Source organism: Homalodisca vitripennis, chromosome 4 (genome assembly GCF_021130785.1).
Source record: "Homalodisca vitripennis isolate AUS2020 chromosome 4, UT_GWSS_2.1, whole genome shotgun sequence".
NCBI classification, from domain to species: Eukaryota; Metazoa; Arthropoda; class Insecta; order Hemiptera; family Cicadellidae; genus Homalodisca; species Homalodisca vitripennis.
The window spans coordinates 191,635,085-191,661,571 of NC_060210.1; the positions used below are offsets into that span (position 1 = coordinate 191,635,085).

The 26,487-nt window shown below is 35.5% G+C and overlaps 1 protein-coding gene across 5 annotated transcripts in view; it reads left to right on the forward strand.

Moving 5' to 3' along the window:
• The window catches only part of LOC124360830 (pleckstrin homology domain-containing family G member 5), a 346,877-nt gene that overhangs the window by 245,058 nt on the left and 75,332 nt on the right, over window positions 1-26,487 (forward strand). Inside the window, exon 2 of one of the 5 annotated variants that reach the window (XM_046814771.1) lies at window positions 2,716-3,065. The exons of 3 other annotated variants lie outside the window; for them this stretch is intronic. In XM_046814771.1, the coding sequence (XP_046670727.1) occupies window positions 2,973-3,065 (93 nt within the window). In that variant the 5' untranslated portion in view covers window positions 2,716-2,972. The remainder of the gene's footprint in view (window positions 1-2,715; window positions 3,066-26,487) is intronic. One more of the 5 variants, XM_046814772.1, reaches the window with a different exon arrangement.

Here is a 26,487-nt window from a genome sequence, read left to right on the forward strand (position 1 = left end):
TTATCTAAATATCAATGGAACAGATGATGATACCGGAAGATCTCTCTAAGTTAAATGGGGTTCTGTTTGTCTGTCAGCGAGAATGCACTCCTTCTCCCGCCGTTACGTCAAATTACCAGTTGTGATTCTGACAGTCCGCTAAAAGCTTTGCTGCCGCTTCTGTTTCCTGGACATGGATGTGACGCGGTATGGATTAATTGAAGTTACTTTTTTGGTTTTATTATTTGTAAAATTATCGACATCGTACTTTTCTTATTACTATTGTATTCAGTAAAATATGTAAAACTAAAGTTTTATTATAAACAATATTTATTGTTCATTTTCTACTATGCCCTTAATTGTTTAGGGCAGTACTTGTATACATTGTGATGGGCTGAGCGTTATCGAAAAGTACTAATCGAGGGACCGGAAAATTTCATTTCCGTCCACTCGATATGTCTCGAAAATAACCCAACCTATACATTTGAATTTTTTGCGTGAAGCTTTATTTCTGCATAGGCAATACTGAGTTCGATGATGGTTCATGTTTGTCTATGGGATTTGGCTGAGCGTCATCGAATATTTCTAGATTAGTTTTATGGGTAACCTCGATGACAACGATAATAAAAAAGGAGAATAAATAGATGTTTAAACAAATCATATGAAATTTAACTAATAGAAACTTAATTCGTAAATAAAAAAAAAATAAGAAAATGGAAGATCCGTGTTCAAAGCTGGTGATTTCAGTGTACCGTTACGGCTATGAAACCTATTCAAAAATACCTTGTGAGACATTTCATCTGTGCAGACTTTATATTTTGCATGACAATTCATTTATGAATAGAAAAGAATTAATTCTATGTTGAGGTGCATATCTGACTATGGAATTTGGCTGAACTTCATTGAAGCTCATTACTCAATAGGCTGGCAAATTTCCATTTTGACCGCTTAGGGATGTAAATTTTTCTGTACGATTGTGTGTTTGTATATTTGTCTGCAGGGCTTCTCGAGATTGAAAAGAGCTATAAATTTGAAATGTTGCAAGCAAATTCAGTGAAGCCTGTTACGTAACACGTTGTGTGACGTTATTCTACCTCCTTGTATCAGACAGAAATAGAAAAAATTGAAAATAGATTGATATACTCTATTACTTAATTATTATAATTGTTGTTGTTGAACTATGCCACCATTATCGTCGGTTAACGCTTGTTGCCTGAAGACCATGTTTACAAGGGTGCTGGAACTTACCTTCCATAAACACATCATGATACAGGTTTTTCGCAGGTTTGATTATTATTACGATCTCTAACAGTCACATAAAATAGTTTTCAGGAGATATGGTCGAGTCCATTCTTTAGTATTTTGAGTACACAATTTAACTGAGTACTTATTGAACCATAGCAAGATATTTCAATGACCCGAAATGTAAAGTTGTCTAGAAGGATATTTTATGATGATGACCTTCCACAATGGACATCAGCCTCTAAATGTTATTTGTACCTCAATAGTAAGAGGGCTCCATTTTTCTGCAGCAGTTTGTGCAAGAAGAAAAAACACGTCATTATACAAAAGAAGTGAAATTGACAGATCTTCTGAATAATTCCTAATTACATAATGCCTTGATATATAACATTGTTATCTCTTATATATTATGTTTGCTAAAAATAATTATTTATACCGTACTTTTTGGTTTTAAACAATAATGTCAATTGTTGAGAATGCAAATTAATGAGAATTCGATAAAAAACACGAATTTAATCGTGTCAATGTTTCGATGCGGCATGAGCAGGAAAACTTTGGCGATCGAATAATGAACATTTGATCTTAAACAGTATTGTGATAAGTACAGTTTTAAGAGCAAAATAAGGGCAAACCCTTTACGTGTAGACGAACACTAAGTTAAGGATTAAGTAACTTGAAATACGATGTGATTTTAAAGTTAATACTTATCAGTTTGTTTATACAAAGTGCACTATTTATTGTGTATTTGAACTAACACGAATTTAAAGTACGAAGTTTGGCAAAAAACTATTTTTCATTAAATTTGCACTATCATAAATTACATTTACTAATAATTAATTTATTAAAATTCGTATTTAACTTATTAAATAATGAGGAAAACTCCAAATAGGATATTTTAATTCTTTAAAGTGTTTGGTACAGTATAATTTCACACGATTAAAAAAGGTCACATAAAATTCCATGCACTTCAAAATGAAAACTTCTTTTTTTGACATATTCTAGTCAAACTTAAAACTAAATTGCACATTTTTAACTCTTTTCTGAGCGAATAGACATATTTTAATATTAGTGTTGCCAATTTGGAAAAAATTCTTTTTATCTACACGAAGTTCATTTTGTTCTCTGTTATATCTTGAAAGAAATTGAACAGACTCTTTCATACAGATTCTAAAGCAGAGGACAGACGAATTACAGGCGGGTTCACTAGGGACAGGGGAAACTTGATAAACGACTCAAGCTTTGATCGTAATGATCCCAATTCAATGGATCATACCCTTTCTCCTTTGAAAGCAAAATACATTTTCGGGACAAAAACACTTCAAAATAACTTAAACAGCCATGAAAAAGATTTAAACCTCTCGTAACGATGTAATTTTTTTATATGAATTAGAAGCTTATTAAGGTAGCATTCGATTATTCGACAGAACAGTGACATTTAGGATAGAGTTTAGTGTCATGATGTAGTGAAATGGAATCCGTCCCCCATCTGTGTAGGTCTTAACCAAATTTCACATAAAACATTGAAATTCAGGGTGTGGAAAAGTAAAATTGCGGGAGAGAAATGACTTTGGAAGAGTGTGCTAGTGGCGAAGTGAACAGCAACCCTTGTGAGTGACTGTGAGCGTACTCTGTGTCGGGGATGTGACGGGAGCGGTGGCGTGGTGGAGGCCGCTCCGCAGGGGTGGCGCCGCGGTGTCGGGACCGGGGGCGGCTCGGAGAGGCGGCGGGCAGACCGGCGCGGGCGGCAAGAGATGATGCCAGAGACGACTGCACACGACCGCCACAACTTCCTGGCGGCCACCATGCGGATCTTCCTCGTGGTCTCCCCCCCAGGCAAGCTCCAGGTCAGTCACCTTCTGGATAATGAACTTTCATGATCACCTTCACTCATCTTGTCTTCACCATTTACCTGTACTTTGATTGTCCTTCAGTCAGCAACTGGTACAAACTCATTGTAATATCCGCCTTATATACAACAATGATGTGGTTGAAATACTACAAACGGAGAATACAAAAGTAGAGGTGACTCTTGATAGTCCGGCATTTCATACTCCGTCATTTGATAGTCCGGCAATTGATAGTCCGGAATTTGATAGTCCGTCGTTTGATAGTCCTGAATTTCATAGTCCGGTATTTGATAGTCCGTCATTTGATAGTCCGGCAATTGATAGTCCGGCATTTTATAGTCCAGCATTTCATAGTCCGGTATTTGATAGTCCGTCGTTTGATAGTCCGGCAATTGATAGTCCGGCATTTATAGTCTAGCAGTTCATAGTCCGGTATTTGATAGTCCACCACCCGCGGTAGTCCGACTCAGAATGCATCGGTATAGCACATAAGAGCTAAATCATGTCCAGTTTTGTACTTTTAGATAACATTATTTTTGTATTTTCGTTAAAATAATACCTATATTGTTTACTTTATAATCTCGATCACCAAATAGAACACCACTTTCAATTTTTAACTCTGAGTTAAGCGGTCAATACGGTTAAATAAAATAATAAAGGTAATCTTTGGTAGTCTCAATCCCCTGCTCCCTAACCGCCGGACTATCAAGAGTCCACTGCTTATTCTTCTTCAATCTTGTAGTAAACAAACAATCTTTAATGGTTTAACAGATTACCTTCGTTACTTACCGATTTCTCAAGTATAAGAGATAATCCAACTGTGTTTTATGGAAGTCTTTAAGGATAAACGTATTTCTTACTTAAAGCACTGTAGTATAAAACTAGTTTCGAACAGTACGACATATTACTCGTGTAAGAAATAATATGTGCATTCCAACAATTCTTTTTTGGCGCTAAGCTTTGCTGAATTTGGTACGTAGTCAGCTAATCTGCGAGAACCATCGTTATTGTTTATAAATCTGTAGTGCTTCAATACCCTTAAACTTACCCTATTGGGAGAAAGTCCAAGTTATAGTTGTTCTGCCACCCTTGTCTCTTCAAGGAATTTGATCACTTATATGAGTTCAAGAATGGGTAGATCCTCTGCTTCAACTTGGTACCGGCCTAGGAGTTTGCCTCTTCTTCTTCTAAAGCTTCACAGGTTGCTAGATAATAGAGTGTTCTTGCCCATCTTGTCAGAATCTGCATACCGTATAGTCTTAAACCAGCTTCCTCAGGTGCCCTGTAAAGGAGCCTATTAAAATACTTCCTGTTCCTGTTGAACCTGATGAGCTTCTCACAACAATTTCAATCGTAGTTTCTGAAAAAAGTTTGGTCTGTATCAGCCCCAGATTTTTGTCCTGAGTTTTTCTCCTTAAGCTAAATTCTTTTAGAGTTTCCTTTTAAACAGTATACTAATCAGTCAAAACCTTTTGCAAAGTCCTATTAAACATATGGAAGCCCCGTTCGTAGCTATTCAATTTATTACCAATGATTGTTGTTAATGTCTCAATGATCAATGATGATACGTAGGCCTACACAGTCAACAATGATGCTCTGCGGGATCCATCTTTAGATTCTGTAAATCTTCATTTGTTCCAATGTGAAATATCCATCCGTGATAGTGATTCTTAACCAGTATTTTAATTTGCTCTATACAGAAAATATGGTTATCTTTATTAAAGCGTTTAAAACCATTATAATGTGGGATACATTAAGTTATTTCATTGTGTACTTTGCTTATTATGATTTTTACATTTGCGTCCAAGACGCAATGATTTATAATTTTGTAAATGTTCTGGAGAGAATATATTCATGGATCATAGCTAGGCATATTTGCCAGAAATAAATTACAATTTCATCATGGTTTCCAGCCCATTCCAATATGCTCAATCAATATTAAGATACATAAAGATATATCTTTAAATCCACACTTAAATTTGTTCCAAAAGGTGTTATATAGTATGATTAATAAAACTTTTGTTTCTATTATTTTTAAGCTGTAGCACTTAACATTAAAATATTCCTTAGATTTTTAATTTCCTCCAAACATAATTATTTCTATACTTTACAAGAATATTAGAAATTTAAAATATTTCCCTTTGTTTCATTTCAAATATTCACAATCCCATTTAATTTCATAGTTTTTACCAGTGTACCATCTATTTTATTACTTTATAATTTTAAGTAAAATGCTACTTATATTTGTACCACCATTACGTTTTTAGGAAAGGTCTTTTTTAAGCTTAATTCTGCCCGTCCTCATGGGCATGTGCGAGGATTGCATCAAACAGAATTAGGAGAGAATTCGAGGCACTGGTAAAACGTGCTAAGGCCACAGACAGGATTTGGACCATCGTTATTTCTATCTCAGATCCCAAGTCGAGTCCCAATTAACGTCTTAGACCATGCCAATCACATTTTTCAATAATTTCCTTCAGAAAGTTAAATTCAAACCCCAATTATAAACAATTTTTATCTTTATTAATTGTTTTTTTAACTGCACAGAAGTTCACATAATATAACTATGGTGGGAAGCTTATCTTCATGACGACATTAGTGAAAGGAACTTCTTTGTGTATTAAAAAGCCAGACTCGATTATTGATAAACATTGAATTTTCATCAATGAACCCGTTGTTACTCTGAAACGTTATCAGGAATAACGTCTAAAAGAATAACATGCACATCTGGCTTTAAAATTGACTTGACACTTTGAGCAGAAAAGTTTTGTGTATAATAAACCTTTGTTGGTCCATACTATCCGCTCAGATTTAATATTTATTTACAGTTTTTGTATTGTAATTTACTTATTTACTCCTTTTATAATGAATGAAATGATACAAAATATAACAGCTATCCATCTGTAGCACAAGTATCGCCCATGTAAAAATAATTAAAACCACCTAGATAAATTATAGGTTTTTGGGTTATGGGAGAGATATTAATGGGGGAGATATGAACGTAAACCAACCTTGTCTTATAATAGTAAAACAATAATTAATTCAACAATAACTCGATTTTGATCAATAAACTTTATTAAAAGAGAATAATTGAAACCGTTACTTACACTTTGACAAACAATTACGATCCTACACTATAAAAAGGTTGTTTAAGGAAATACACTTTCATGACTGAATTTTAAATTAAGCTGGTTAAAATACATATTGAACGAATCATGCATTTGTAAACAGAAGAAACCCGAGTTGGCATGCCGCCGGAGTAAACCAAGATGTTTTCTCTAATACCGCAATTAACGCGCATGAATTAAATTATTTAAATTGAGGCGAAGTTCAGAAGATGTCCGTGGGTGAAATTCGCGCCGTAAATGTTTATAGTTGTAAATGACAGAAAGTGTTAGAAAGAGATCAAGATAGATCCTTCACTGCTTTGACAGACGTTTCCAAAGAACTCGTCTTAATTTACCTCTTTTCCAGCTGAACTTGTTTCTACTGTTTTGCTGTAGTATCTAGAATGATTAGATAAAAATAGTCTGATAACAGATCTCACTTTTATTCTATATACCAACGATGTATACAGTGGCTTATATAGAAGATTATTTCGGGAGGGCATGGCTGACACATTAGGTGATTTAAGAGGTATAAATTACCCTCCTAAGGGCTCCTACAGGGGCTCAGAAATAATTCTCCGGGAAATGATTCGTGCTTTTGTGCTTTAAGACCTCATACATTGTCTGTAGCTAAAACAACTAAGTGAAATTGTAATGTTTGTCTCTGAAAATTTTGGGAGGGGGCTTGAACCCCCTGAGTTCCGCTTTATATACGCCCATGTCAAGTTAAAACTTAGCTGACAACGTGTTTTCATCTAAAATCTGTTTCAATTCCTAACGCTTTTTCATAATAAATTAAATATTTTATATATAATGTAGTGTTTTGTTGTTCTCTAGATTCCACTACAATCAATTGTTTCTCAGTTTCCTTCTTTACGCCATCAATTCCTTTTCCACTTCGAGAGTTATTTTAACTTAGTGATGACTTTTTTAACTTTTGAACGACCTTTAATTAAAACAGTGATGGATTCCTCTAACAGTTCAATATGCTTCTAAACACAATCTATCACTGACTGACGGTTCCGAGTTATTTTAGTGTCAGCTGTCAATCTCACATTTGGCAATACTAAGTCTGACGCATCTCTGTGATCCAAGTTTTTATCAATGGAAATCCAACATATGCTGGGCTTGCAGTCCGGTACTTTGTACACAAGTACCGTGAATTATTACTCATTGTAAGAAACAATTTTTTTGTTTTTGCCAAAAAAAAACTAAAAACGCCATATATTTTACAAGGCTATATGAAGCAGTTACAAATTAAGGATTGTAATGATTTAGTGATTACAATGATTGAATGTCTCCATTTGCTATTCATTATTATCTCAATTCATTGCTCTGTGTATGAATGTTCGAGTAATTAATAACTCGTACTTCTGCTTCGCCCACTAATCCTTAACATTTATTTTACAGATAATTCACGCAAAATTTACTTAAATCCCTTGGATGTACGTAAAAGATTATTAAGTAGAAAATGGTTTTGTCGATGTGGCTCCATTCCCTTGGCTCTAAAACCACTCACAAATCATAATCGATTAATATTCATTAATTCTACAGAACGCCCATGGAAATATTGGTTTAAGTCCATTAACAACAAGGTGTCAGAGGTATTTGTATAGAAAACAGTTGTTTTCATAGGACTCTATCCCCTTGGTTCTTAAACATCTCACAAATATTTATCATCCTATGCACCTTCATGCCTGGGTTAAAATTCACCTAAACACAAGGAGCCTCTCCAGGAGTAGTTGGATAGTAATTCCTATACTTAAAAATGGCGATCAATTTTCTCTTCAACAGTGTGGGCTGGTTTCTATTCTACAAAAAACAACTAAAGTTTTTGAACGATTGGCTCACACCAGACTTTCAGATTTTTTTACAAACCATAAATTAATATCATAAATTCAGTTTGGATTTCTTAAAGATAAAACTACTTCGGATGGTACATTGGATTTGTTGCAGACAGCTGTTTCTGCTCTGGTTACTGGCAGTTGTGTGTCTGGTATCTCTTGTGTAATCTCCATAGCGTTTGACACCGTGAATCATGATTGTCTTTTGGATAATGATGAGGTTTATGGTGTCAAAAGTATTGCTTTGCAGTAGCTCTGCTACATTTTTCTAACAGTTTCCAATGTGTTCAAGTTGTTAACAGTAATGGCAGATCAACTTCAAGTTTTTTGCTTATTTATAATAGAGTACCTCAGGGATCCACTCTTGGACCTCTTTTATTTCCTCTTCTTGTGAATGAGCTTAGCAATCACATAAATGGTCACGTCGTCGAATATGCAAATGGCACCATTGTTGCTGTTCAGGCTAAATCACCTTTACTCCTTGTAAGTGAATATCGTCATCATTGAGATACCGAAGCGATTGGAAGCAAATAAGAACTTGAATTTCAATGCTTACAGAACCAAGGTACTTCTGTTCGCAATGGGAACAGTGTGAGGTAATACTTTGATGGTTGAGAGTGAGTCGATCAAGAAATCTCTAAATTTGTTTGTTTTTTAGGTATTCACATGGATTCTTCATTTAGCGGGCAGCTCCATTGATATTCTTTGTTTTAAGTTGGGCAGTTATATTTTTTCATCGATATATTCTTTTTGGAATCACATGTTCTAAAATCTGTCTAATAGGGTTATTTTGTATTTTTGATTTCATACGGTATGTTCTGGCTAACGACGTCAGTTTGAAACATACAGAGAAGTTTTAAATTGTAGAAGAAAACTGTGAGGTAGATGTGTGTATTGGGATACAAAGAAAGTTGTTGGGAGCTGTTTCACTGAGAATGTCTTTCAACTTTACCATCACTGTTTATCCGCTTTGTATGCTTCTATACCTTCAAACGCTTGCATCATTTTTCAATTCATCAACATCAGTATCCGATTGGACATAGGGATCTTCTCACAATACCAAGACATATCACCAACATGTTTCGAAAATCCATTGCTTTCTTGGGTCAAAATAGTTTTATAATATTCCGGGTAGGAGTAAAGTCTGTTTCAGCGTTAGCTTATTTTAAACTCATCTAAAATATTTTAATTTCAAATGTGTTTTATACTGACGTTGAGTTTTTGATCAAAGCTAATTTTACGTGACTATATTTCTCTTATTATATTACTTTTATATTTTAAATACCAGTCATAACTGATGAGACAATGAAACTACAACTTCACCTTTATAGGTGTCTCTGATATCGCAACAACGTAAATATTTCGTTTTGAGCTTCTTAGTCGTAGACTTTTTTTGGATTTCTTCGGATGAAAATGACTCCAGATTCCAGGAGTCAAGTCTGAGACAGAGTCAGTTACCAAACGCTGCAAAAAAAAGGAAGGTGAACTGGAGCTAAACTCAAACTTCAATTGAATTAACCCTTCCTACCATAGCTACGTTATGTGTAGAAAAGATATATTACTATAGAAAACAGGTTTGTCCCATAGAACTACACCCCCTTGGATATAAAACCTCTTACAAACTATGTTATATTAATAATTACCATTTTATGAAATGTTGACATGAATTTTGGTTAAAGCCCATCCAAATTCAATATATCTGGAGTAGTTGTATCCTAAGCAGTTTTGTCCACAGGGTTCCCTCCCCTTAGCCAACAAAAAAAAAACCACTAACAAATTATCTTTTACTAACGATAATATGATTCTATAGAACGATCCCACCAATCTCGCTAAATACCATCCAAATAGAAAGTCTCTGAAATTGGTTTTGGTTCTTGAGCTTGCACAATCATCAATTACTCAAAGCCCCTACAAATTTTAACTAAGATCCGTTAGGAATTGCTGCCTAATCGTAAATATATATCAATATATAGGTAGAGAATGTATTGCCGTAAACCTCAGATAATAAACTTATAAATTATTAACTGTTTTGTTTGAAAACACTACTTTATGTGTTTTCTTATAGAATTATAATGAATTACAACTGCATTGTTCTTTTGATTATGCAGTATATAGCCAATAGCAAGTTGACAGTTGATCCATTAGCAGTGGGTATATATCTTGTGTGTTATCTTCACTGCAAGCAGAAGCTTTTGAAAAACAATGAAATGGGTTAGCGGAAGTGTGGGGTGAGGGGTTCCGGAAGTGAGTGGGGGTAGCTGGTTGGTCATGGACCGTTTTTATTGCACTGGCTTATCTATCACTTGTTTATTTTCGCCATAGTCCTCAGGGAATGGTATGGAAAAAATACTGATAATAAATACAGAAATTACCAAAGTCAACAGCTGACGAACCGAATATCAATTAGTAGTCAGTATGAGTGGAGTCTTTAATAATATTGATATTTTTATTATTCTTGCTAATACAGTATAAATAATGATTTATTAGCACTTTGACAGGAAATTAAATAAATACTTTGAAAGAACGACAGTGCAATGTTCAAAGGCAAGGAAAATTAGACACAAATTGAATACAATAAGTTAGCCTTCCTCTGGTTTGATGTATTTTGAAGATTGCAGTAAATAAATAATGTAAACATCTACGACTAATGTTTATCACGTATGCACATTTAGATCATCTTGAAAATTGGACTGTAATACAACAAACTGGGGAGTAATGTGTTGTATTGCAGCTGTATGGATTAAAGTATTATTATAAATAATATACTGTATTAATGCGTGACCAGTTAGTGAAATCACAATTTCTATCTGAAGTGTTTCACACAATTTACTGATAATTCTGCAAAGATGGCTCTGGAGTGCTATTCAAGTATATCTCGGCTGAATTCAAAGATATCTCAACACCGGTGGCAAATATTTGAACATTTTAATGACAAACAGGAGATAGAGGCAGATCCAATGGAAATGCAATTTGACTTGGAGAAACCTGCAACTTCCATCCTCTTTTCTTCAAGGAAGCTATTTCAACAGTCATTTGACTGGGAAATTGTTGACAATGAGAAGTTGATAGTATTGCTAAAATTAGTAGTTCATGTGATTTATATATGTTAACGCATTCCTGCATGTTGGAATTGTCCTTAAATAACGATCTATACCTTTTTTTTTTTGTGTAAGATGGCTGATTGTTGATTTGGTGTGATAGAGGCTCTGGCTAGAAATATAATTTTTTACCTCGTTCTTATTGCTTCCCGTTCTCAAGCAGCTCGTATTCCACACTGCCCATCAGTGAGTTTATATGTATAATTGTTTTTTCACCACCTTGATGTATAATTGAATTACAGACCTCTTGTTCTTGTTCATTGGGTCTGTTTTGACAAGATCAAAACAATAACCTGCCGTGTGTTGTCAATAACCTACACCACCCACCTGTGTCTGCACTGCAAAGCATCTACAGACAGACCCGCGCATCATTTTTTCCACGGCCATCTGGATCGCTTGTCACCATTAAAAACCATACTGTACCGGATATCTGTGTCTGATCCTGCGTTTAATCATGGCAGATTCTATTACTTGTAGAGTGTGCATGAGGAAGGTATTTGATACCGAGGATGGACTTTCAATGTGATTCGGAATGCCAAGGATGGTTCCATATAAAATGCGTCGGCGTAACCAAATCAGAGTATTCTACATATGCTAATAATAATAATAAAAAATGGCACTGCCAGAGAGTCGACTGTCAGTCTGCAAAACGCTAAACCATCAACATCAACTTATGAATAAAATGGGATGAATTACTCAATAAGTTCTCCCAACTTGCAACAAAAGAAGAAGTTAAGGGGATTTCCGATGCCTTGCAAGAGATAAAATCCGATATACACATACTGAGTACTAAGATAAATTCTTTAGAGCCACGCATTGAGAAAACTTGAGGGTGAAACTTCTTGATTTAAAATAAGTAATGCTGCCAGTAGTGATGTGCCAATTGAAAACATCTTGGAAGAAGTTAATGAAAGACAACGCGGGCACGTAATGTCATTATTCATGGGCTTAAAGAGTGCAAATCAACTGCAGCCGGCATCTGTGAAAACACATGACAGTGGTCTCATCAAGCAAATTCTGGACTGCTGCGATCTTGGATCATCTTTGAAAGGAGCCCGCTTCTTTAGAATTGGCAAGATTAGTAATGATAAACCTAGAGCTATCAAGCTTTGCTTCTCATCCGAGGTTGATGCCTCCACACTCTTCCGAAGTTTCGACTCGAAGAAAGGCTCAAATGAGGATTTCAATGGTGTCTCTCTTGCCCGTGACCGAACTTTGAAAGAGAGGACAGTATCTCTCTGAATTGCGAAACACTCTTAAAACCCGTACGGAATCTGGTGAGCAGGACCTGACCATAAAGTACATAAATGGAATCCCTAAGATCGTGCAAAAAAAACTAATACTTTTCAAAGGCAATAACCAACTTAAATTTATACTTTCAAAATGTAAATGGCCTTCGAACCAAACTGCTGGACTTAAAAAAATGCTTTAAGCTTGCAACACATATGATGTACTATTACTTTGTGAAACAAACTTATCCTCGGATATATTCAGCTCAGAACTTCAGGCAAACAATAACTATACGATCTATAGGAAGGATAGAAGCATTCTTTCAAGTAAGCAAAACGTCTGGTGGGGGTGTTTTAGTTGCAATCAAGAATAGTATACAGTCGCATGAAATCATTCATGACTCTTTCATTGAGAGCCTCTTCATCCTCCTTGCCCACTTACAAAATGGTGCTGAATTGTGTCTACATTCCTCCAGGACAACCTATCACCATATACAAAGCATATTGTGAGTTGGTGGATGAAGTAGTATCTTCTTTACCTCCATCATCTTCCTTGCTGCTGTCTGGTGACTTTAACATCGCCTCCTATGACTGCACTACCTCCGAACGTTTCCATCACTGATCGACCCAAGAAGGAACTCCTAGAGAACCTCGCTGAACTCCACTCCCTTGGACCAAATAAATCACGTCAGGAAACTTTAGACAAGTAACATTGGACTTGGTCTTCTGTAGCCTAAAGTCGGTCCCCCGTCCATGCTGCAGATGAGTATCTGGTTCAAGCCGATCCCCATCATCCTCCTCTATCTTTCTCGCTGCCAGTTACTCGAAGTCTCCCTCCTGCTAGATTTTACACCTGTCCAAATCTTCGTAAGTGTAACCTACGTGCTGCTTCTGAGATGCTCTCAGCAGTAGATCTTTCTTTTGTACGTGATTTGTCTGACGTCCAGGAGGGCTTTGGAAGAATGATCTCATTGCTTGGTGAAATTTGCGTTAAATGCAGTCCCATTAAACGGATCGGCATTTCACCCTTCCCTAAGTGGTTTTTCTGTGGAGCTTATCAATCGGGTCATTCAGAAGAGGATAGCCACAAACGTTACAAGCAAAAACATTCCTTCCTGCACACTACACAAGGTTTTGTGGGTTGCGTAATATCTGCAGGAATCTTAGTCGCACTTGTTATAGAAACTATCTGAAGCACATAGAGGACTCAATTCCGTACAACCCTAAAAGCTTCTGGAGTTTTGTTCGTTCCTCTGGCGAATCTCCTGTTATTCCATCTATTATTAGTTTTTAATGGCCAACTCCTCAAATAATCCACAAGAGAGAGCTAATATGTTTTCAGCATTCTTTTTCTTCTGTTTTCTCGGAGCCCGTAGTTTCACCACCACCATTTAACTTTAATGCCAACTCCTCCCTGTCGATGATTTCGTTCTCTGTATTAGAGGTCTTGGAAGTCCTCAGGAAAATTGATGTCAGGAAGGGTGCTGGCCCAGATAATGTATCTCCGTCCCTTCTTGCAGCACTGCAGTGACACCCTGGCCCAACCTCAGGCTAAACTATTCAACTTGTCCATTTCAAAAGGAATATATCCTGAAATTTTCAAGATGGGGCATATTGTTCCTATTCATAAAGCGGGCTCTCTATCGAAGGTCGAGAACTACCGTCCTATTACAATCCTATCAGCGGTAGGGAAGGTGTTCGAAGTGCTAGTGCTCTCTCGTCTTAAAGCCTTTCTGAAACCCCTAATCTGTCCTAGTCAACATGGCTTCACCACCTCCAGATCTACCGTCACCAACCTAATGATATTCGAAGAGAGTATATTATCTGCAACTAGGATCACGTAAACAGCTGGACGTTGCCTTTATTGACTTTGGCCAAGGCCTTTGACAAGGTTGACCACTCCATCCTCACCAATAAGTTAGAGGGATATGGAATCAATGGCCCGTTTGCTCTCCTGGTTCCCGCGACTATCTGCTTGGCCGGCACTTAAGGGTAAAATTACCTGATGCGCGCTCTCCCAGGAAATTTCTGCAAACTTCCGGTGTACCTCAAGGATCGATTCTTGGCCCATACCTCTTCATCATTTTTCATTAATGACATAACCTCCGTTCTTCTGGTGGATGCTCTACTCTTTGCTGATGATGTGAAGATTTACACTGTGGTCTCCAGCGATGAGGACATTGCACGTCTACAGACAAGTCTTCATAATGTATTCGATTGGTGCGTTTCCAGTAACATGAAGTTAAACTCTTCAAAGTGTTTTGTCATGACCTTTGGTCGTTCGCACAACCTGCACCATTTTCAGTACAGTATTGAGCGGGATCAACCCCTGGGAAGAGTGTCCCTCGATAAAGGATCTAGGTGTTACATTTTCATCTGACTTCTCATTCAATGAGCATGTTGACGACCTATGTAGAAGAGCTTACAGGATGCTGGGCTTCATCACTAGGTCAACCCGCGGTATGACAAGTCCCCTTGTCTTGAAGACTCTCTATTCATCATTTGTGCGTCCAACTCCTGGAGTATGCTAGCCCAGTCTGGTCTCCCTACCAGCTGGGTCTTATTGAAAAACTGGAAGCTGTGCAGAGGAAGTTCGTGAGAATGGTGGGCGTTCGAACAGGGGCTGCTCTATAGGGAAGTCCCTGTTGCTGGACTGCAGGCTGATCTTCTTCTCCCTGATCTTCAAGCGAGGCGGTGCGTCGCGGATGTTTTCTGTTCCTGACGGGACTGGTTTAGTGGACAACTGGATTGTCCGATGCTCCTATCACAAGTGGACTTCCGTATTCCCTTGGCAAGGACTCGATCACGCGACTTGTTCAGTGGACGCCACTGCCAGCGTTCCTACGTCTTCCACGGTCCACTCGCCAGAATGGTCAGGCTCGGAAATGGTTTTCTGCGACAGGTTTTGACGTCTTCAACGATAGGGCAGCAATTATTAGAGGAGGACGTGTGCTGGCTGCTTTCCAGTATTACAGTGAAATAGATGGGGGACTTGTTGAGTGATGTGGGCATGGCATAAATGTTTTTCTTTTTTTAAGAGAAGTAATTAATTTATTCATAGCGCTATGTAGTTGTTACTTTTGCCATAATTGTAGCTGTTCGTATCTATTTATTTATATGCTTTGTACATTTGTTATTTATTTATTTATTATTATATTTGGCATTTGTTTTGTATGTGTTGTTCACTCGTTACTGTTAAGGATGGTAGTTTGTATTGTGAAATGTTCTATTCATTTATTTATTTATTATAAATTGTAATTAGCTACCTTGCACTATGTGTATTGTTATAAAGTGGTCGTTGACCGTTTGAAAGGAAATAAAATAAAATAAAATAAAATATACCGGTTTTATGGTACAACGTGAAATGTAAATAATTTTTTAGGTCTCAAATCAAGATATATCACTTAATGGATCTAGGTCTTAGGCAGAATCACGTTAAATATCTCATAGCTAACTGAAAGGATAACAGGGTTTCGGACGTTTATTAACGTTGTATGTTCCAAGAATAACACACTACTATTCGAAGGTATCACCACCGGGTGTCAGTTTGTTGACGTACAACTTGTTCTTTTTCAGGTTTGTCACCTGAAGAAGATTATACATTACAAACCTCGAAACGTTGTGTTATATTATTGCAATAAATATTGGTGGCAAATCCCCTTGTCCTTTAAAATCCACCTCGTCAATAATAAATTAGTAAAAGAATAAATAGTACTAAATGTTAATAAAACAATACTTTTCCAAATAGTTCATTTTTTGAACGAGGCCTTTCAAAACCAAAGGTTTCATTATCAGATGACTCCACAAAATAATAAATAGCTGTTGAACTCTAAATCTGACAATCTGTGAAATCTTTTCCCTTTTCATGACTGTAACATCTACTAAATAATTTCTAGTACCATGAGTAAATTAGAATTTTATTACACAAAACTGTGTATTAAAATTTACTATGGAAAATAATTAAGCCAATTATTAAAATTATAATGATTATATTTATCTGTACATAATATTTAAGGAAACTAATATTAGCTTACAATAAGACTTTAAGTACTTTTTAGTTTCCCTAAACGGTATGTAAATGCTTATCCAATGATCAACGCAGACAATGCTACCGTATTGGCTAGTCATAGGGATTCTGGTGTAGGAATAATTATGGATGAGATCCAGAGATTAGCATCAAAATTGGTTGTCAGCTAACAAGTCTATTCTAACCTATCATTTACTCTTACGGGATATTTATTATCCTGTTATAACGTTATTGAAAAGGAATTTAGTCTTATTTGTAAGCGCATTATAATATTGTAACAAATGTTTAAAAAATGTAATATACTATAATGGCTAAGCTTAAATTAATTTTACAATTCCATCAATTACATTGTCTAACTTCAATAACAATAGCAATAAAGTGCACCACTTGCCAGTGGCGTATATAGAGAATTATTTTGGCGGGAATTGGTTGACACATTGGGTGGTTTAGGAGGTGTAAAATACCCTACAAAGACGGTTAAAGGAATCTTTCCTGAAAAAGTTTTGGGCTTTGAGATCTCATAAACGTGTCCTAGCTTAAAACTGAAAAATTTTAATGTGTTTCTTTCAACATTTTGGGGAGAGAAGGGGGAGGGCTCGAGCCTCTGAACTACCCCACCCCACTATATACGCCCATGCTAATTGCCTGTTGTTAATAATACATTTATAAAAGCCTTCTTGTAATGGAATAGGTGCATGATTATCCTGACTCTAGATAGAATGGACCTAATGACGTGGTATATAATTTACTCATGGAAGAGTGCTAGAAGAGCTGTATTTATGTTATGGTTTTAATTTTCAAGATACATATATACAAGGGCCGTTTGTTTCTACCTCGCATATTCGCCGCTACAACATTTGCCACCTCCGAGTTTAAGTAGCTAGTTTGCACAAGTTTAAAACTTCAAATGTCTCAATTTCTAGGATTAATTTGAAAAAAGCTGAAGCGATTTGGCAGTTTTTGTGGGTATAAGTCAAAATCTTTGGCTTTCTACACCCCTCACGTACAATATCATCACTCACAATGTTTGCTCTGTAAACAAAGCACATTCTCCAAGGATTCTGCTTCATTATTCCCTTCTTCTCGCAGGAAACGAATTCATTCCTCAATTCACATTTGGTGGGAAAATCAATAGAGGCATGTTTCTACGACTACGGCTCAGCGCAAACTGACTACTTGAACTCGGCAGTGACAAATGTTGTAGCGGGGAAGATGGGCGATCGACTACTGCGCACACCGCGACCTGCCACGTGTCTGGCCATCATGGCGTGAAATCGGGGGTTAAAAAAACGAACCTCGTACTTCGCTTTTTGTCTTTGGGCAACCATATTAGAAGGAAAACCACAAAATAAACAAATTGATAAACCGAAAGGAAAACCACAAAATAAACAAATTGATAAACCGAGTACAATAACTATGATAATTTAACCATGTGATATAGTAATACGTATGGTGAATATGCATTGGTGGAATGATTGGTAAGACTAGCATTCTGTGGAGTCTCTATAGTATTGCCTATTAAACAGTTTTTTAGATTTAGAAGCATGTCCTAAGAAATTAAGAAAATATTGATCTCGTAACATTAAATTGGCTCAAACTCAAGATTTTATCCCTATTTCAATTCACAGTTATCTCAAATCCAGCTCTCAAGATTCATAAAGATATATGTTTTCTGAATATACAGACCACCTAGCTTCAAGAACTCTAGAACGTGTAATCGAAAAATATCGTTTCATAAGATAAAAGGTTGATTGCCGCACTGGAAACTCGAAGAAATAGGAGCAAACTATAGTTAGATAAACTTATGCCAATATCGTGACGAAGTAAAGAAAATTTATCGATTTATTCAGTAGATTCCCCATTTAAGATATTTTATTAAATTTACAATTCAATAGTTGGATAAAGGAAATGTTAAACGAATCGTTGTGTGTTTCTGGCTTAAGAGTTTTAAAGAAGAAGAACATTAAATCTGTGTTCGTTAGAGAATATTTCAAAATGTTAAGAATCTACAAAACTTAAATTACATTAATTTTAAACAAGTATGAATGTATAATACATTGATCAATAATTGAGGCACCCAGAACTAAAGTGTCCTTTATTAACTTTTTCGAAAGTTTTTTTATTATTAATGTTTCCTAGTATATTTCTCTTTTAAAAACAACATGTAACTGGTTCCTAAATGTCCGATGTAGGTGTTAAATTACATTTAAAAGGTATCTTCAGTTCCAAAGCGTTTCTTTTACTACAAACCAGATCCAATATGGCGTCCTATTCAAAAGCAAAATGCTTTTTATTCTCACTTACCTTGAAGACCTCAACTTCTCTCGTAAAAACATTTTTGCTGTCTTCTATGCGAATCATAAGTTTATTATTCCTACATTCTGTTGATACTGTGGTAAACCTAAACGTTGGGTTTTGTTATGGCACAGCTGCGAAACAGCTGGCTATGAATAATTAACAACGCAACGATTAATATTTACGAGATCCATTGCTATAAACATAACCTGTTTGCACGTAAATAGTCGTGTGGATTCTATCTCAGAGTTAATTCATTCAGAAACAAAAAATTTAGTATCCATAAAAATGGCTTCCTCAATTTCAAAAAGGCTTCTTATCGATATTCCAAAAACTGTCCTTTCTACAATAGCTTTTCCTTAAAGTATATATTATTCATTATTATGAAGATTTTTGGGGGATTTTGAATACTTTTACCCTTCATACATTTATGGTTTAGGTTTGAAGTAAACTGAATAATTTTGTTAAAAAAAATAAATTGTTTCGATTTCCCAACATTTTTAAAAGTAGATAAAGGACACTTTGGTTCTGAACGCCTCACTTCCTTTAATAATTAAAATATTACATATGTTATGTTACACTGACAGTATAATACTACGGAATTGTTTTACGCTTCCTAAAGTAATCTGATTTGCAGACATAATGCAGTTTTAAATGCAATTACTTTACTTTCGTTTACTTTACAAACGTTTCAAAATTGATTTATTGTATATTTAGCACAGATCCTCTGAGCCACTTATGGTGATTTTCGACAGACGCTGACAGAGAATGTTGTATGAGATCGTAGTCTCTTTGACACTTTTCGAAACATTTCTGCAGACTTTGTCTGAAGATGGAATACGTCATTCTTACAAAAACCGGGAAACAAAAATTGGTGAATTATTTTTTAGTATTGACTATGATTGTTCTTGTATTGGGTAACTCTAGCCTGAAAAGTAAGGCATTTAACTAAAGATACCTGTACAAGAAGTTTTCGAGAAATTTTACGATTACCAAATCGATTCACTCTCAGAGTCATAATCAATAGTCAAAGATAGAAAATATTAAAAACATGGTACCTACCTAAATTTGCATTACCTTGAATGGAGGAAAGAAAAGTCGAGAAGCACGATATTTTACAAACTTATTGTAAAGATTTTCCCAATTAGCGTTTATGAAATTCTTGTTCTTTGCTAGCATTTAAATTAATCAAACTAGCATGCTCCGACCAAATATTAAATTAACAATTTATTTCTGAAACGCTATCTTATTTAATTACATCAAGATCAGATTTTTAACACTAAAATTAGATATGACGTATATTTATAAATAGTACACATCTACCATTGAATCTTAAGACTTAAGAATATCTTAGTCTTAGGACAACATATTGGTGTAACATGTACTGAGTCCACAGAAGGATTAAATGCTGTCTGGTTTATATCTTACAGTTGCCAATGGCGTAGTGTAGTGGGTACAACGGTTATCGCAAGATAACCAAATCAAGCAACGTCGAGCGTGGCTGCTGCTTGGATTTGAGACCGCTGAGCGATCCTGTCCTTGCAAGCAGCCCGCCTGCCCGGCCGTTGCTGGTGGTTCGGAAGTTACCGTTGGTCCCAAGGTTGTGTTAGAGAGGGCTTCTTAACCCTAACTTCGCCTGGTAAAAAAAGCCATCTTCACTTTACAGTAGGTACTTACACTGGGTACAGAAAAAAACCAATGTGTTGCTTACATCTAGCAACCTCATGGATGTCCAGGAGCGGCACATTCTAACAAATGTCGAGATAACGAAGTAAAGGGTTGATCAGTAGGTCTACTTAACTGCAGTGCTTGACTGTAGGAGTGATTGGAGGCCCGCAGTGTTAAAAGTTGTTGCTAGTCTACAAAATTAGGGATTACCCTTCCCTACTTGCTTTGACTGTAACAATTTGAAGAGAACTACTCTTTCCTTAGATGACATGACTGACCCTTAGTGCCTAATATCCTGCATATGGTGGATGTACTATTAAAATAGGATCTCGACAGGAGACGATCTCTAACTCCCAACTTTAATCATCCAAGACCACGTGCATCCTCCGCTCAGACATCTTCCAACCATCCTGATATCCTGAAAGCGGCACAAAAGATGAGAGGGTTTGTCAGCACAATTTTCTATGTGAAAAAGTTTGTTGGACGAATATGCTCTCCACATCTCAAAGTGTTAGATCAGGCAGCAATATTTAGATACGGTGTGAACCAGAAAACATATAATTTATAGTAGTTACGAATGAATATATTACATGTTGCCATACCTCAATTCCCAATTGACAAAAGAAATAATAATTTTACGTCCCCAAGTAAATTTGTGTATTTTGAAGTGGAATTCGATGCAAACAAAAAAAAAACCAACAAAAAGCACCAAAATGTCTACAATTTGTAAAAGAATGAACTGTGGATGATGATTCTCTTCCAGTTTCAGAACAATACGGTAAAGGCTAGAAAGATAACGACAAAAACCTCCCTCCCCGACATAGGTGGGTGGGGTGGGAGTACAGTGCAGTGGTGGGATATTTAATTAAATCTTTCATTGGTATTGGCTCGGAACTTCTGATGAAAATAATAAATTTTACCCGTTAGATATTATTTATATACTCGTATTTTATAAAATTAATAAAAAATATTTTCATTTAGGTTCTTAACGGTTGCTTCCTTTTCAATATATTGTATTTTTAATCAAAAAGTATATTGACAGAAGAATGTTTATGTTATGCCCAATACACGTGAAACAATATTTCCATGAACCCTTAGAGATAAACAGAAAATGTTCTAAGATAATCCAGTCAATGACGATAAAAATAAAATACATCGTGTATTTATGATGTATGCAGCCCCAAACCAAACGGAGTTCTTTCTTGCTGAAAGTTTATTGTTATTTTTAAACGCCAAAATGGGAAGTTTCTACGTGCAATAACCAAAAACCAATACAGTTTTCGAGGAAACCTCATACAATCTATTTTAAAGTCCTATAAAACCCCTTTATTTTTATATAAACTCCTAACATCAAAACTAAGCTATTTTCCCAGTTATTCGCGAAAACCCGTCCGAAAACCAACAATTTCACTCGCGAATAAGTCGAAAAGTATTGACTTTCGTAAAAAACTTCATGGAACAAAAGTTGCTTATGTGTTTCTTCTAATGTTTCTCTCCCCTACCCCCACTGAGAAGGAGTGGAATTCACCCCCCAGAGAAAAAGCAACCTCTGGCACAGTGAAGGCTTTGAAATAGAGGACAAGTAGGCCCTAAATCCAAATTTTTATGAAAATCGTTGCTGTATGGAAAAAATAAGAGTAGTCTTTCCTGATAAAAAAACTGCATAAACTCAGATCCCACTATGTTTCGAGAATATACATGTTTAACCTTATACCATAGGTAGGATGAAATTAGTTATAGTTATATAAGTTATAGTAAAAATAGCGGTTACCCGCGGCTTCGCACGCTATTTCGTAGGCGTGCCACGTACGTACCTCTGGGGCTTAGCACGTATATGAGTACTTCTGGCTGAAGTAAATTATATCCCCAACATCAATTTTGAGTTTGCCCTGTTGGCACTATCAAGAATATCTGTCAACATTTATATTTATTACAATTGTAATTTAATCCAGTCTTAGTATTGTTTTAGTATTAATAGATGATTCTGACCCGATCAAGAAAATATATATACATACACAGACCTGAGAAGCCTACTTCAGTTAAAAGACAACTAAGACGAATTCAATCAAAGCATTTAAATGTATAGTATAATGTAGACCTTATTGATTATAGATTATTTATATTCGATTAATTTTGTCTTTTATATCTAATACTTAATGTTTGCTAAAATGTACAGTTGAATGAGTTTTTTTTCACTAAAACAATTAATTTTCTTATCTGGATGTTTTCATAATCTATGCTCAATAGCGGTTGCAGAAAATATTTAAATAAGACTATGCTTTCAAGAATATAAATATAAACAAATTGAAAATAGTAAGAGATAAATTAATTAGAGTTAAAAAAGTAAAATTAATTAATCATTTTGTAGTGCTGTCATAAAACAATGTTGACACAGAATGGTTGATTGCATTTAAAATGCTCTTTCAATTACTATTTCGCAACATTACAGACAAGATGAGATTTTTAATTGCGTTAGAGACAGCGGGGCGTAGCCCGGAAGGATTTTCGAAATGAGAATAATCTTATATTCATCTCAGAGATCCCTAAGAATATCCATGTAATATTTCAGTACAATTGGTTTAATAGTTATGCTTGAAAGCAAAACAAACAAACAAAGGGACTTCCGTATTTATATTATTATTAGATGAATGGTAAGCATGACTAGAAAAACAGATGTTTCGGTTTAATATCGATACCGAAGTATATTGAGATTTTGGTAGTTAATTAACCTTAAATGCAATCAGGTAAAATTTGAGCTATAAATCAATGTTATTCAAATAAAATTTAAATAATGGCTATATTAAACTGCATATGCACAATTATATAGAATATTGGTTAGTGATCATCAATATAACACCGTCCTAATTAAAGAGTTTTTATGAAACTAGCAAAGAGGGATAAAATTAAAATTCGTTTTACTGTAAAAATATTCTAATTTTCTCCAAAAATATTTAACAGATCTTTGGGATTTTGGGATTGTAACTTAGATATTAAAAAGCACCAACCAGATGTGTATTTAAATCCTAATCCAAAGATCCGAATGTTTAAAACACGAAAGGCCTTACACTAATATACTGTTTCAAGAAAATGCAATTTGATAATTTTGCATTTCAAGCGCAAAACTCTAAGCCTCAAAATCTGTATCTAATTTAAAACAAGAATGATACTCTCGTTATATTTCTAATTTTTATGAACGCTAAAAATGCTTTAGGAGGAAAATTTGGAACAATAATTCTACAACTCTTCAATTTTACGCAGAAATCACTATTACCAAAGGAAGATTCGTTTCAAAATAAATCGGAAAATGAGCGTTCATGCAAAATCTTAATTCTATACGTCGTAGCTCAACTCTTTCTCGATATCTCTCACATACAGACATACAAGGACAGAGAGAAGAGCTCGTTTTACATGTCCATCTTTACCTATCCTACAATTGACGAGATAAAGTTATAGCTCCGCTTAATGATCTAAATCTGCTGATGAAGTAGTGCTTGCCTTTAGCATTGCACCACTATTTATGAGGTTTAAAGAAGCACGATCAAAATTATAACGAGTGGGGCCTCACTTTCAAATGAGAGTGGCCTGGAGCGAATGTCACTCTCTGTGCATCTGGAAGAAATGTCTCCATCCCTTACATGAATAAGAAAGGTCTCTTGGCTATTCTGGATTAGAAGCACATTGCTGCATTTTGCTTTTACCATACGTGCTAATAGAGCTTTGGAAACAAATTTCCAAGATTAAAATCTAATGCGGAAGAATAGTGCTAGAGGAAATGTAAAATTGAACAATTAGAACTTTTTTTACCAATCAAAGCTCGTATATTAATGTGACCATAGGCCTTGTATGTTCAACATACTACTCATAAGGAAGCTATAGTGGGAAAAGGGATTCGATGAGAATTTTGAGTTTAGTTCCAGTTCATCTTCTTCTTAATACAACTTTTGAAATCTGATGTTGTCACACACTTGACTCCTGGAATCGGAGCTTGTATGAAGAGATAAAAAATTTGGTGACGAAAAAGCTTAAAACGAACTCTTTACATCGTTCTGACATCAGAAACGTAATGAGACAATGAGAATGCCTCTTTAACTAGATTACACTATTTTTGTAGTGTATCCAATGTAGAAACAATGCAAAGAATTCGTTTTGAACTTTTTTGTCGCCGAACTTTTTTATGTCCTTAGAAGAGCATGATTCAAGATTTTATGGGTTAAGTCTGTGACAGCGTCAGATTTCAGCTAAGAGGAAGGTGAACTGGAGCTAACCTCAACATTCAAATATAATTCCAGTGATGAATGTTATATAACGTGTATTGTTACTTTTTATGTTAATTAATGTTAATTATTATCAAGACTGAACGAAAACATTCAAAAAGATTCTCAGTGTTTAGTTTAATCACAGAATGAATGTTCCACATCGGTGACAATCCAATAGACGATAAACTAAACCAGATTGCTGTTGATTGTTTTGATAAAACAGCACCGCACAAATAACGTCACAGATAATGCCAGGTGTACGTTGTAAATAACGTCTCTGGTCCTGTTGCTGGAGCTGAACAGTGGGGGGTGCGAGGGGGGCACGATCGACGTACATTCCCGTAACCTGTGCAGTATATTGTGCCGCGTACGATACTGCTGTCATCGATATGAATGTTTATACTCGAACTACATACGTGTAATTCCTGCAACTCGTTCCATATCTTTCTTACAACTGTGATGGCAAAGGGATGGCTCGTTGGTTTGAGCCGACATGTTCACATTTTTTTTTACAAAAGTGAGAATTTTCTACTTTAACGTCTACAATTTTAAAGTGATAAATTTTATGCTACCGTACATTGATACAACTGATCGGTTACACTACGTTTCGAGATACTCCATCTGATCTCTTCCTCAGGTAGATTCCATTGAACTCTGTCTAGAACATTTTGAAATTTGAAGATTTCTTGATGATATGAAACGGGAGACCACAATAACAAAATTTGCGGACATATTAAACATTAGTGATTGGAGTTGCAGTAAACGAGATGTACGTTTGAAAATTTACACTCTTAATTATTATTATTGTAATTGATTTTTATCAGCTTTAAATAACCGAATGTATTGTTTTCTTAAAAATAATAAATAATAATAAAAAGGGGGCAATTTTCAAATATTAACAATAGTATAAATGTTGAGGTATGTGTGTGTGTGTGTGTGTGTGTGTGTGTGTGTGTGTGTGTGTGTGTGTGTGTGTGTGTGTGTGTGTGTGTGTGTGTGTGTGTGTGTGTGTGTGCGTGCGTGCGTGCGTGCGTGCGTGCGTGTGCCATAAATGCTCTTGAAGTTTAGCACTACGCAGCCTGATGTTTTTACAAAAACAACATTTTAAAAGAAACAAGAAAATTAAAATAATTTAATTAACTCTAGGATTACCGGATTCATTTGCAAATTATATGAGCTGAATGTACGTTAACGTTTAACTAGGAGAAAACAAAATAAGGCCCCTAAGGTGTAAAAACTGTTTTTTGGTTCCATTATTGTAAAATATATTACATAAAATCCTTAGTGGAGCTTAGCTAAAAATTCTTACTTTCCCCGCAACAGTTCAAAAGAAAAAGATGAAGAAATGTGCCTGCTTGCACTTCTGTACAATCTTATCGTTATTTCTAGACACTTACTATTTACAAACATGAAAACAGACATAAATCCACATAAAATATTACTTATCTGAATTTATGACTATCATTACAGAATGGCTATTCTCCAGCATTGCGGAGAAAACAACTTAATAAACGACACAACGACAATGACAGATATTAATTGATGTAATTAATTGTATAACCATCCATTACCATAAAATCAGCAATTTTTCACTTGTGTTCAACCCAGATATTAGCTCATTATTTTACTATCTACTACAAAAGAAATAGTCAGAAAATTCAAAAGTACTCTTTTGCTTGGTTGTCATTACGATAATGGATCTTATCACCCATGAGACCTTGCTTCCTTTTCATTTAGTTTTGTACAGCTATAACTCCGTTCTACATGTAAAGTATATGTATATTCTGCAATGACTTACGTACATTTAAATAATTGCCAATTTGTTACCTCGTACCAACTGTGTAACGCGTTTTGGGCGTACATGATTTTCAAATAGATGGTTTCCAAATATTTGG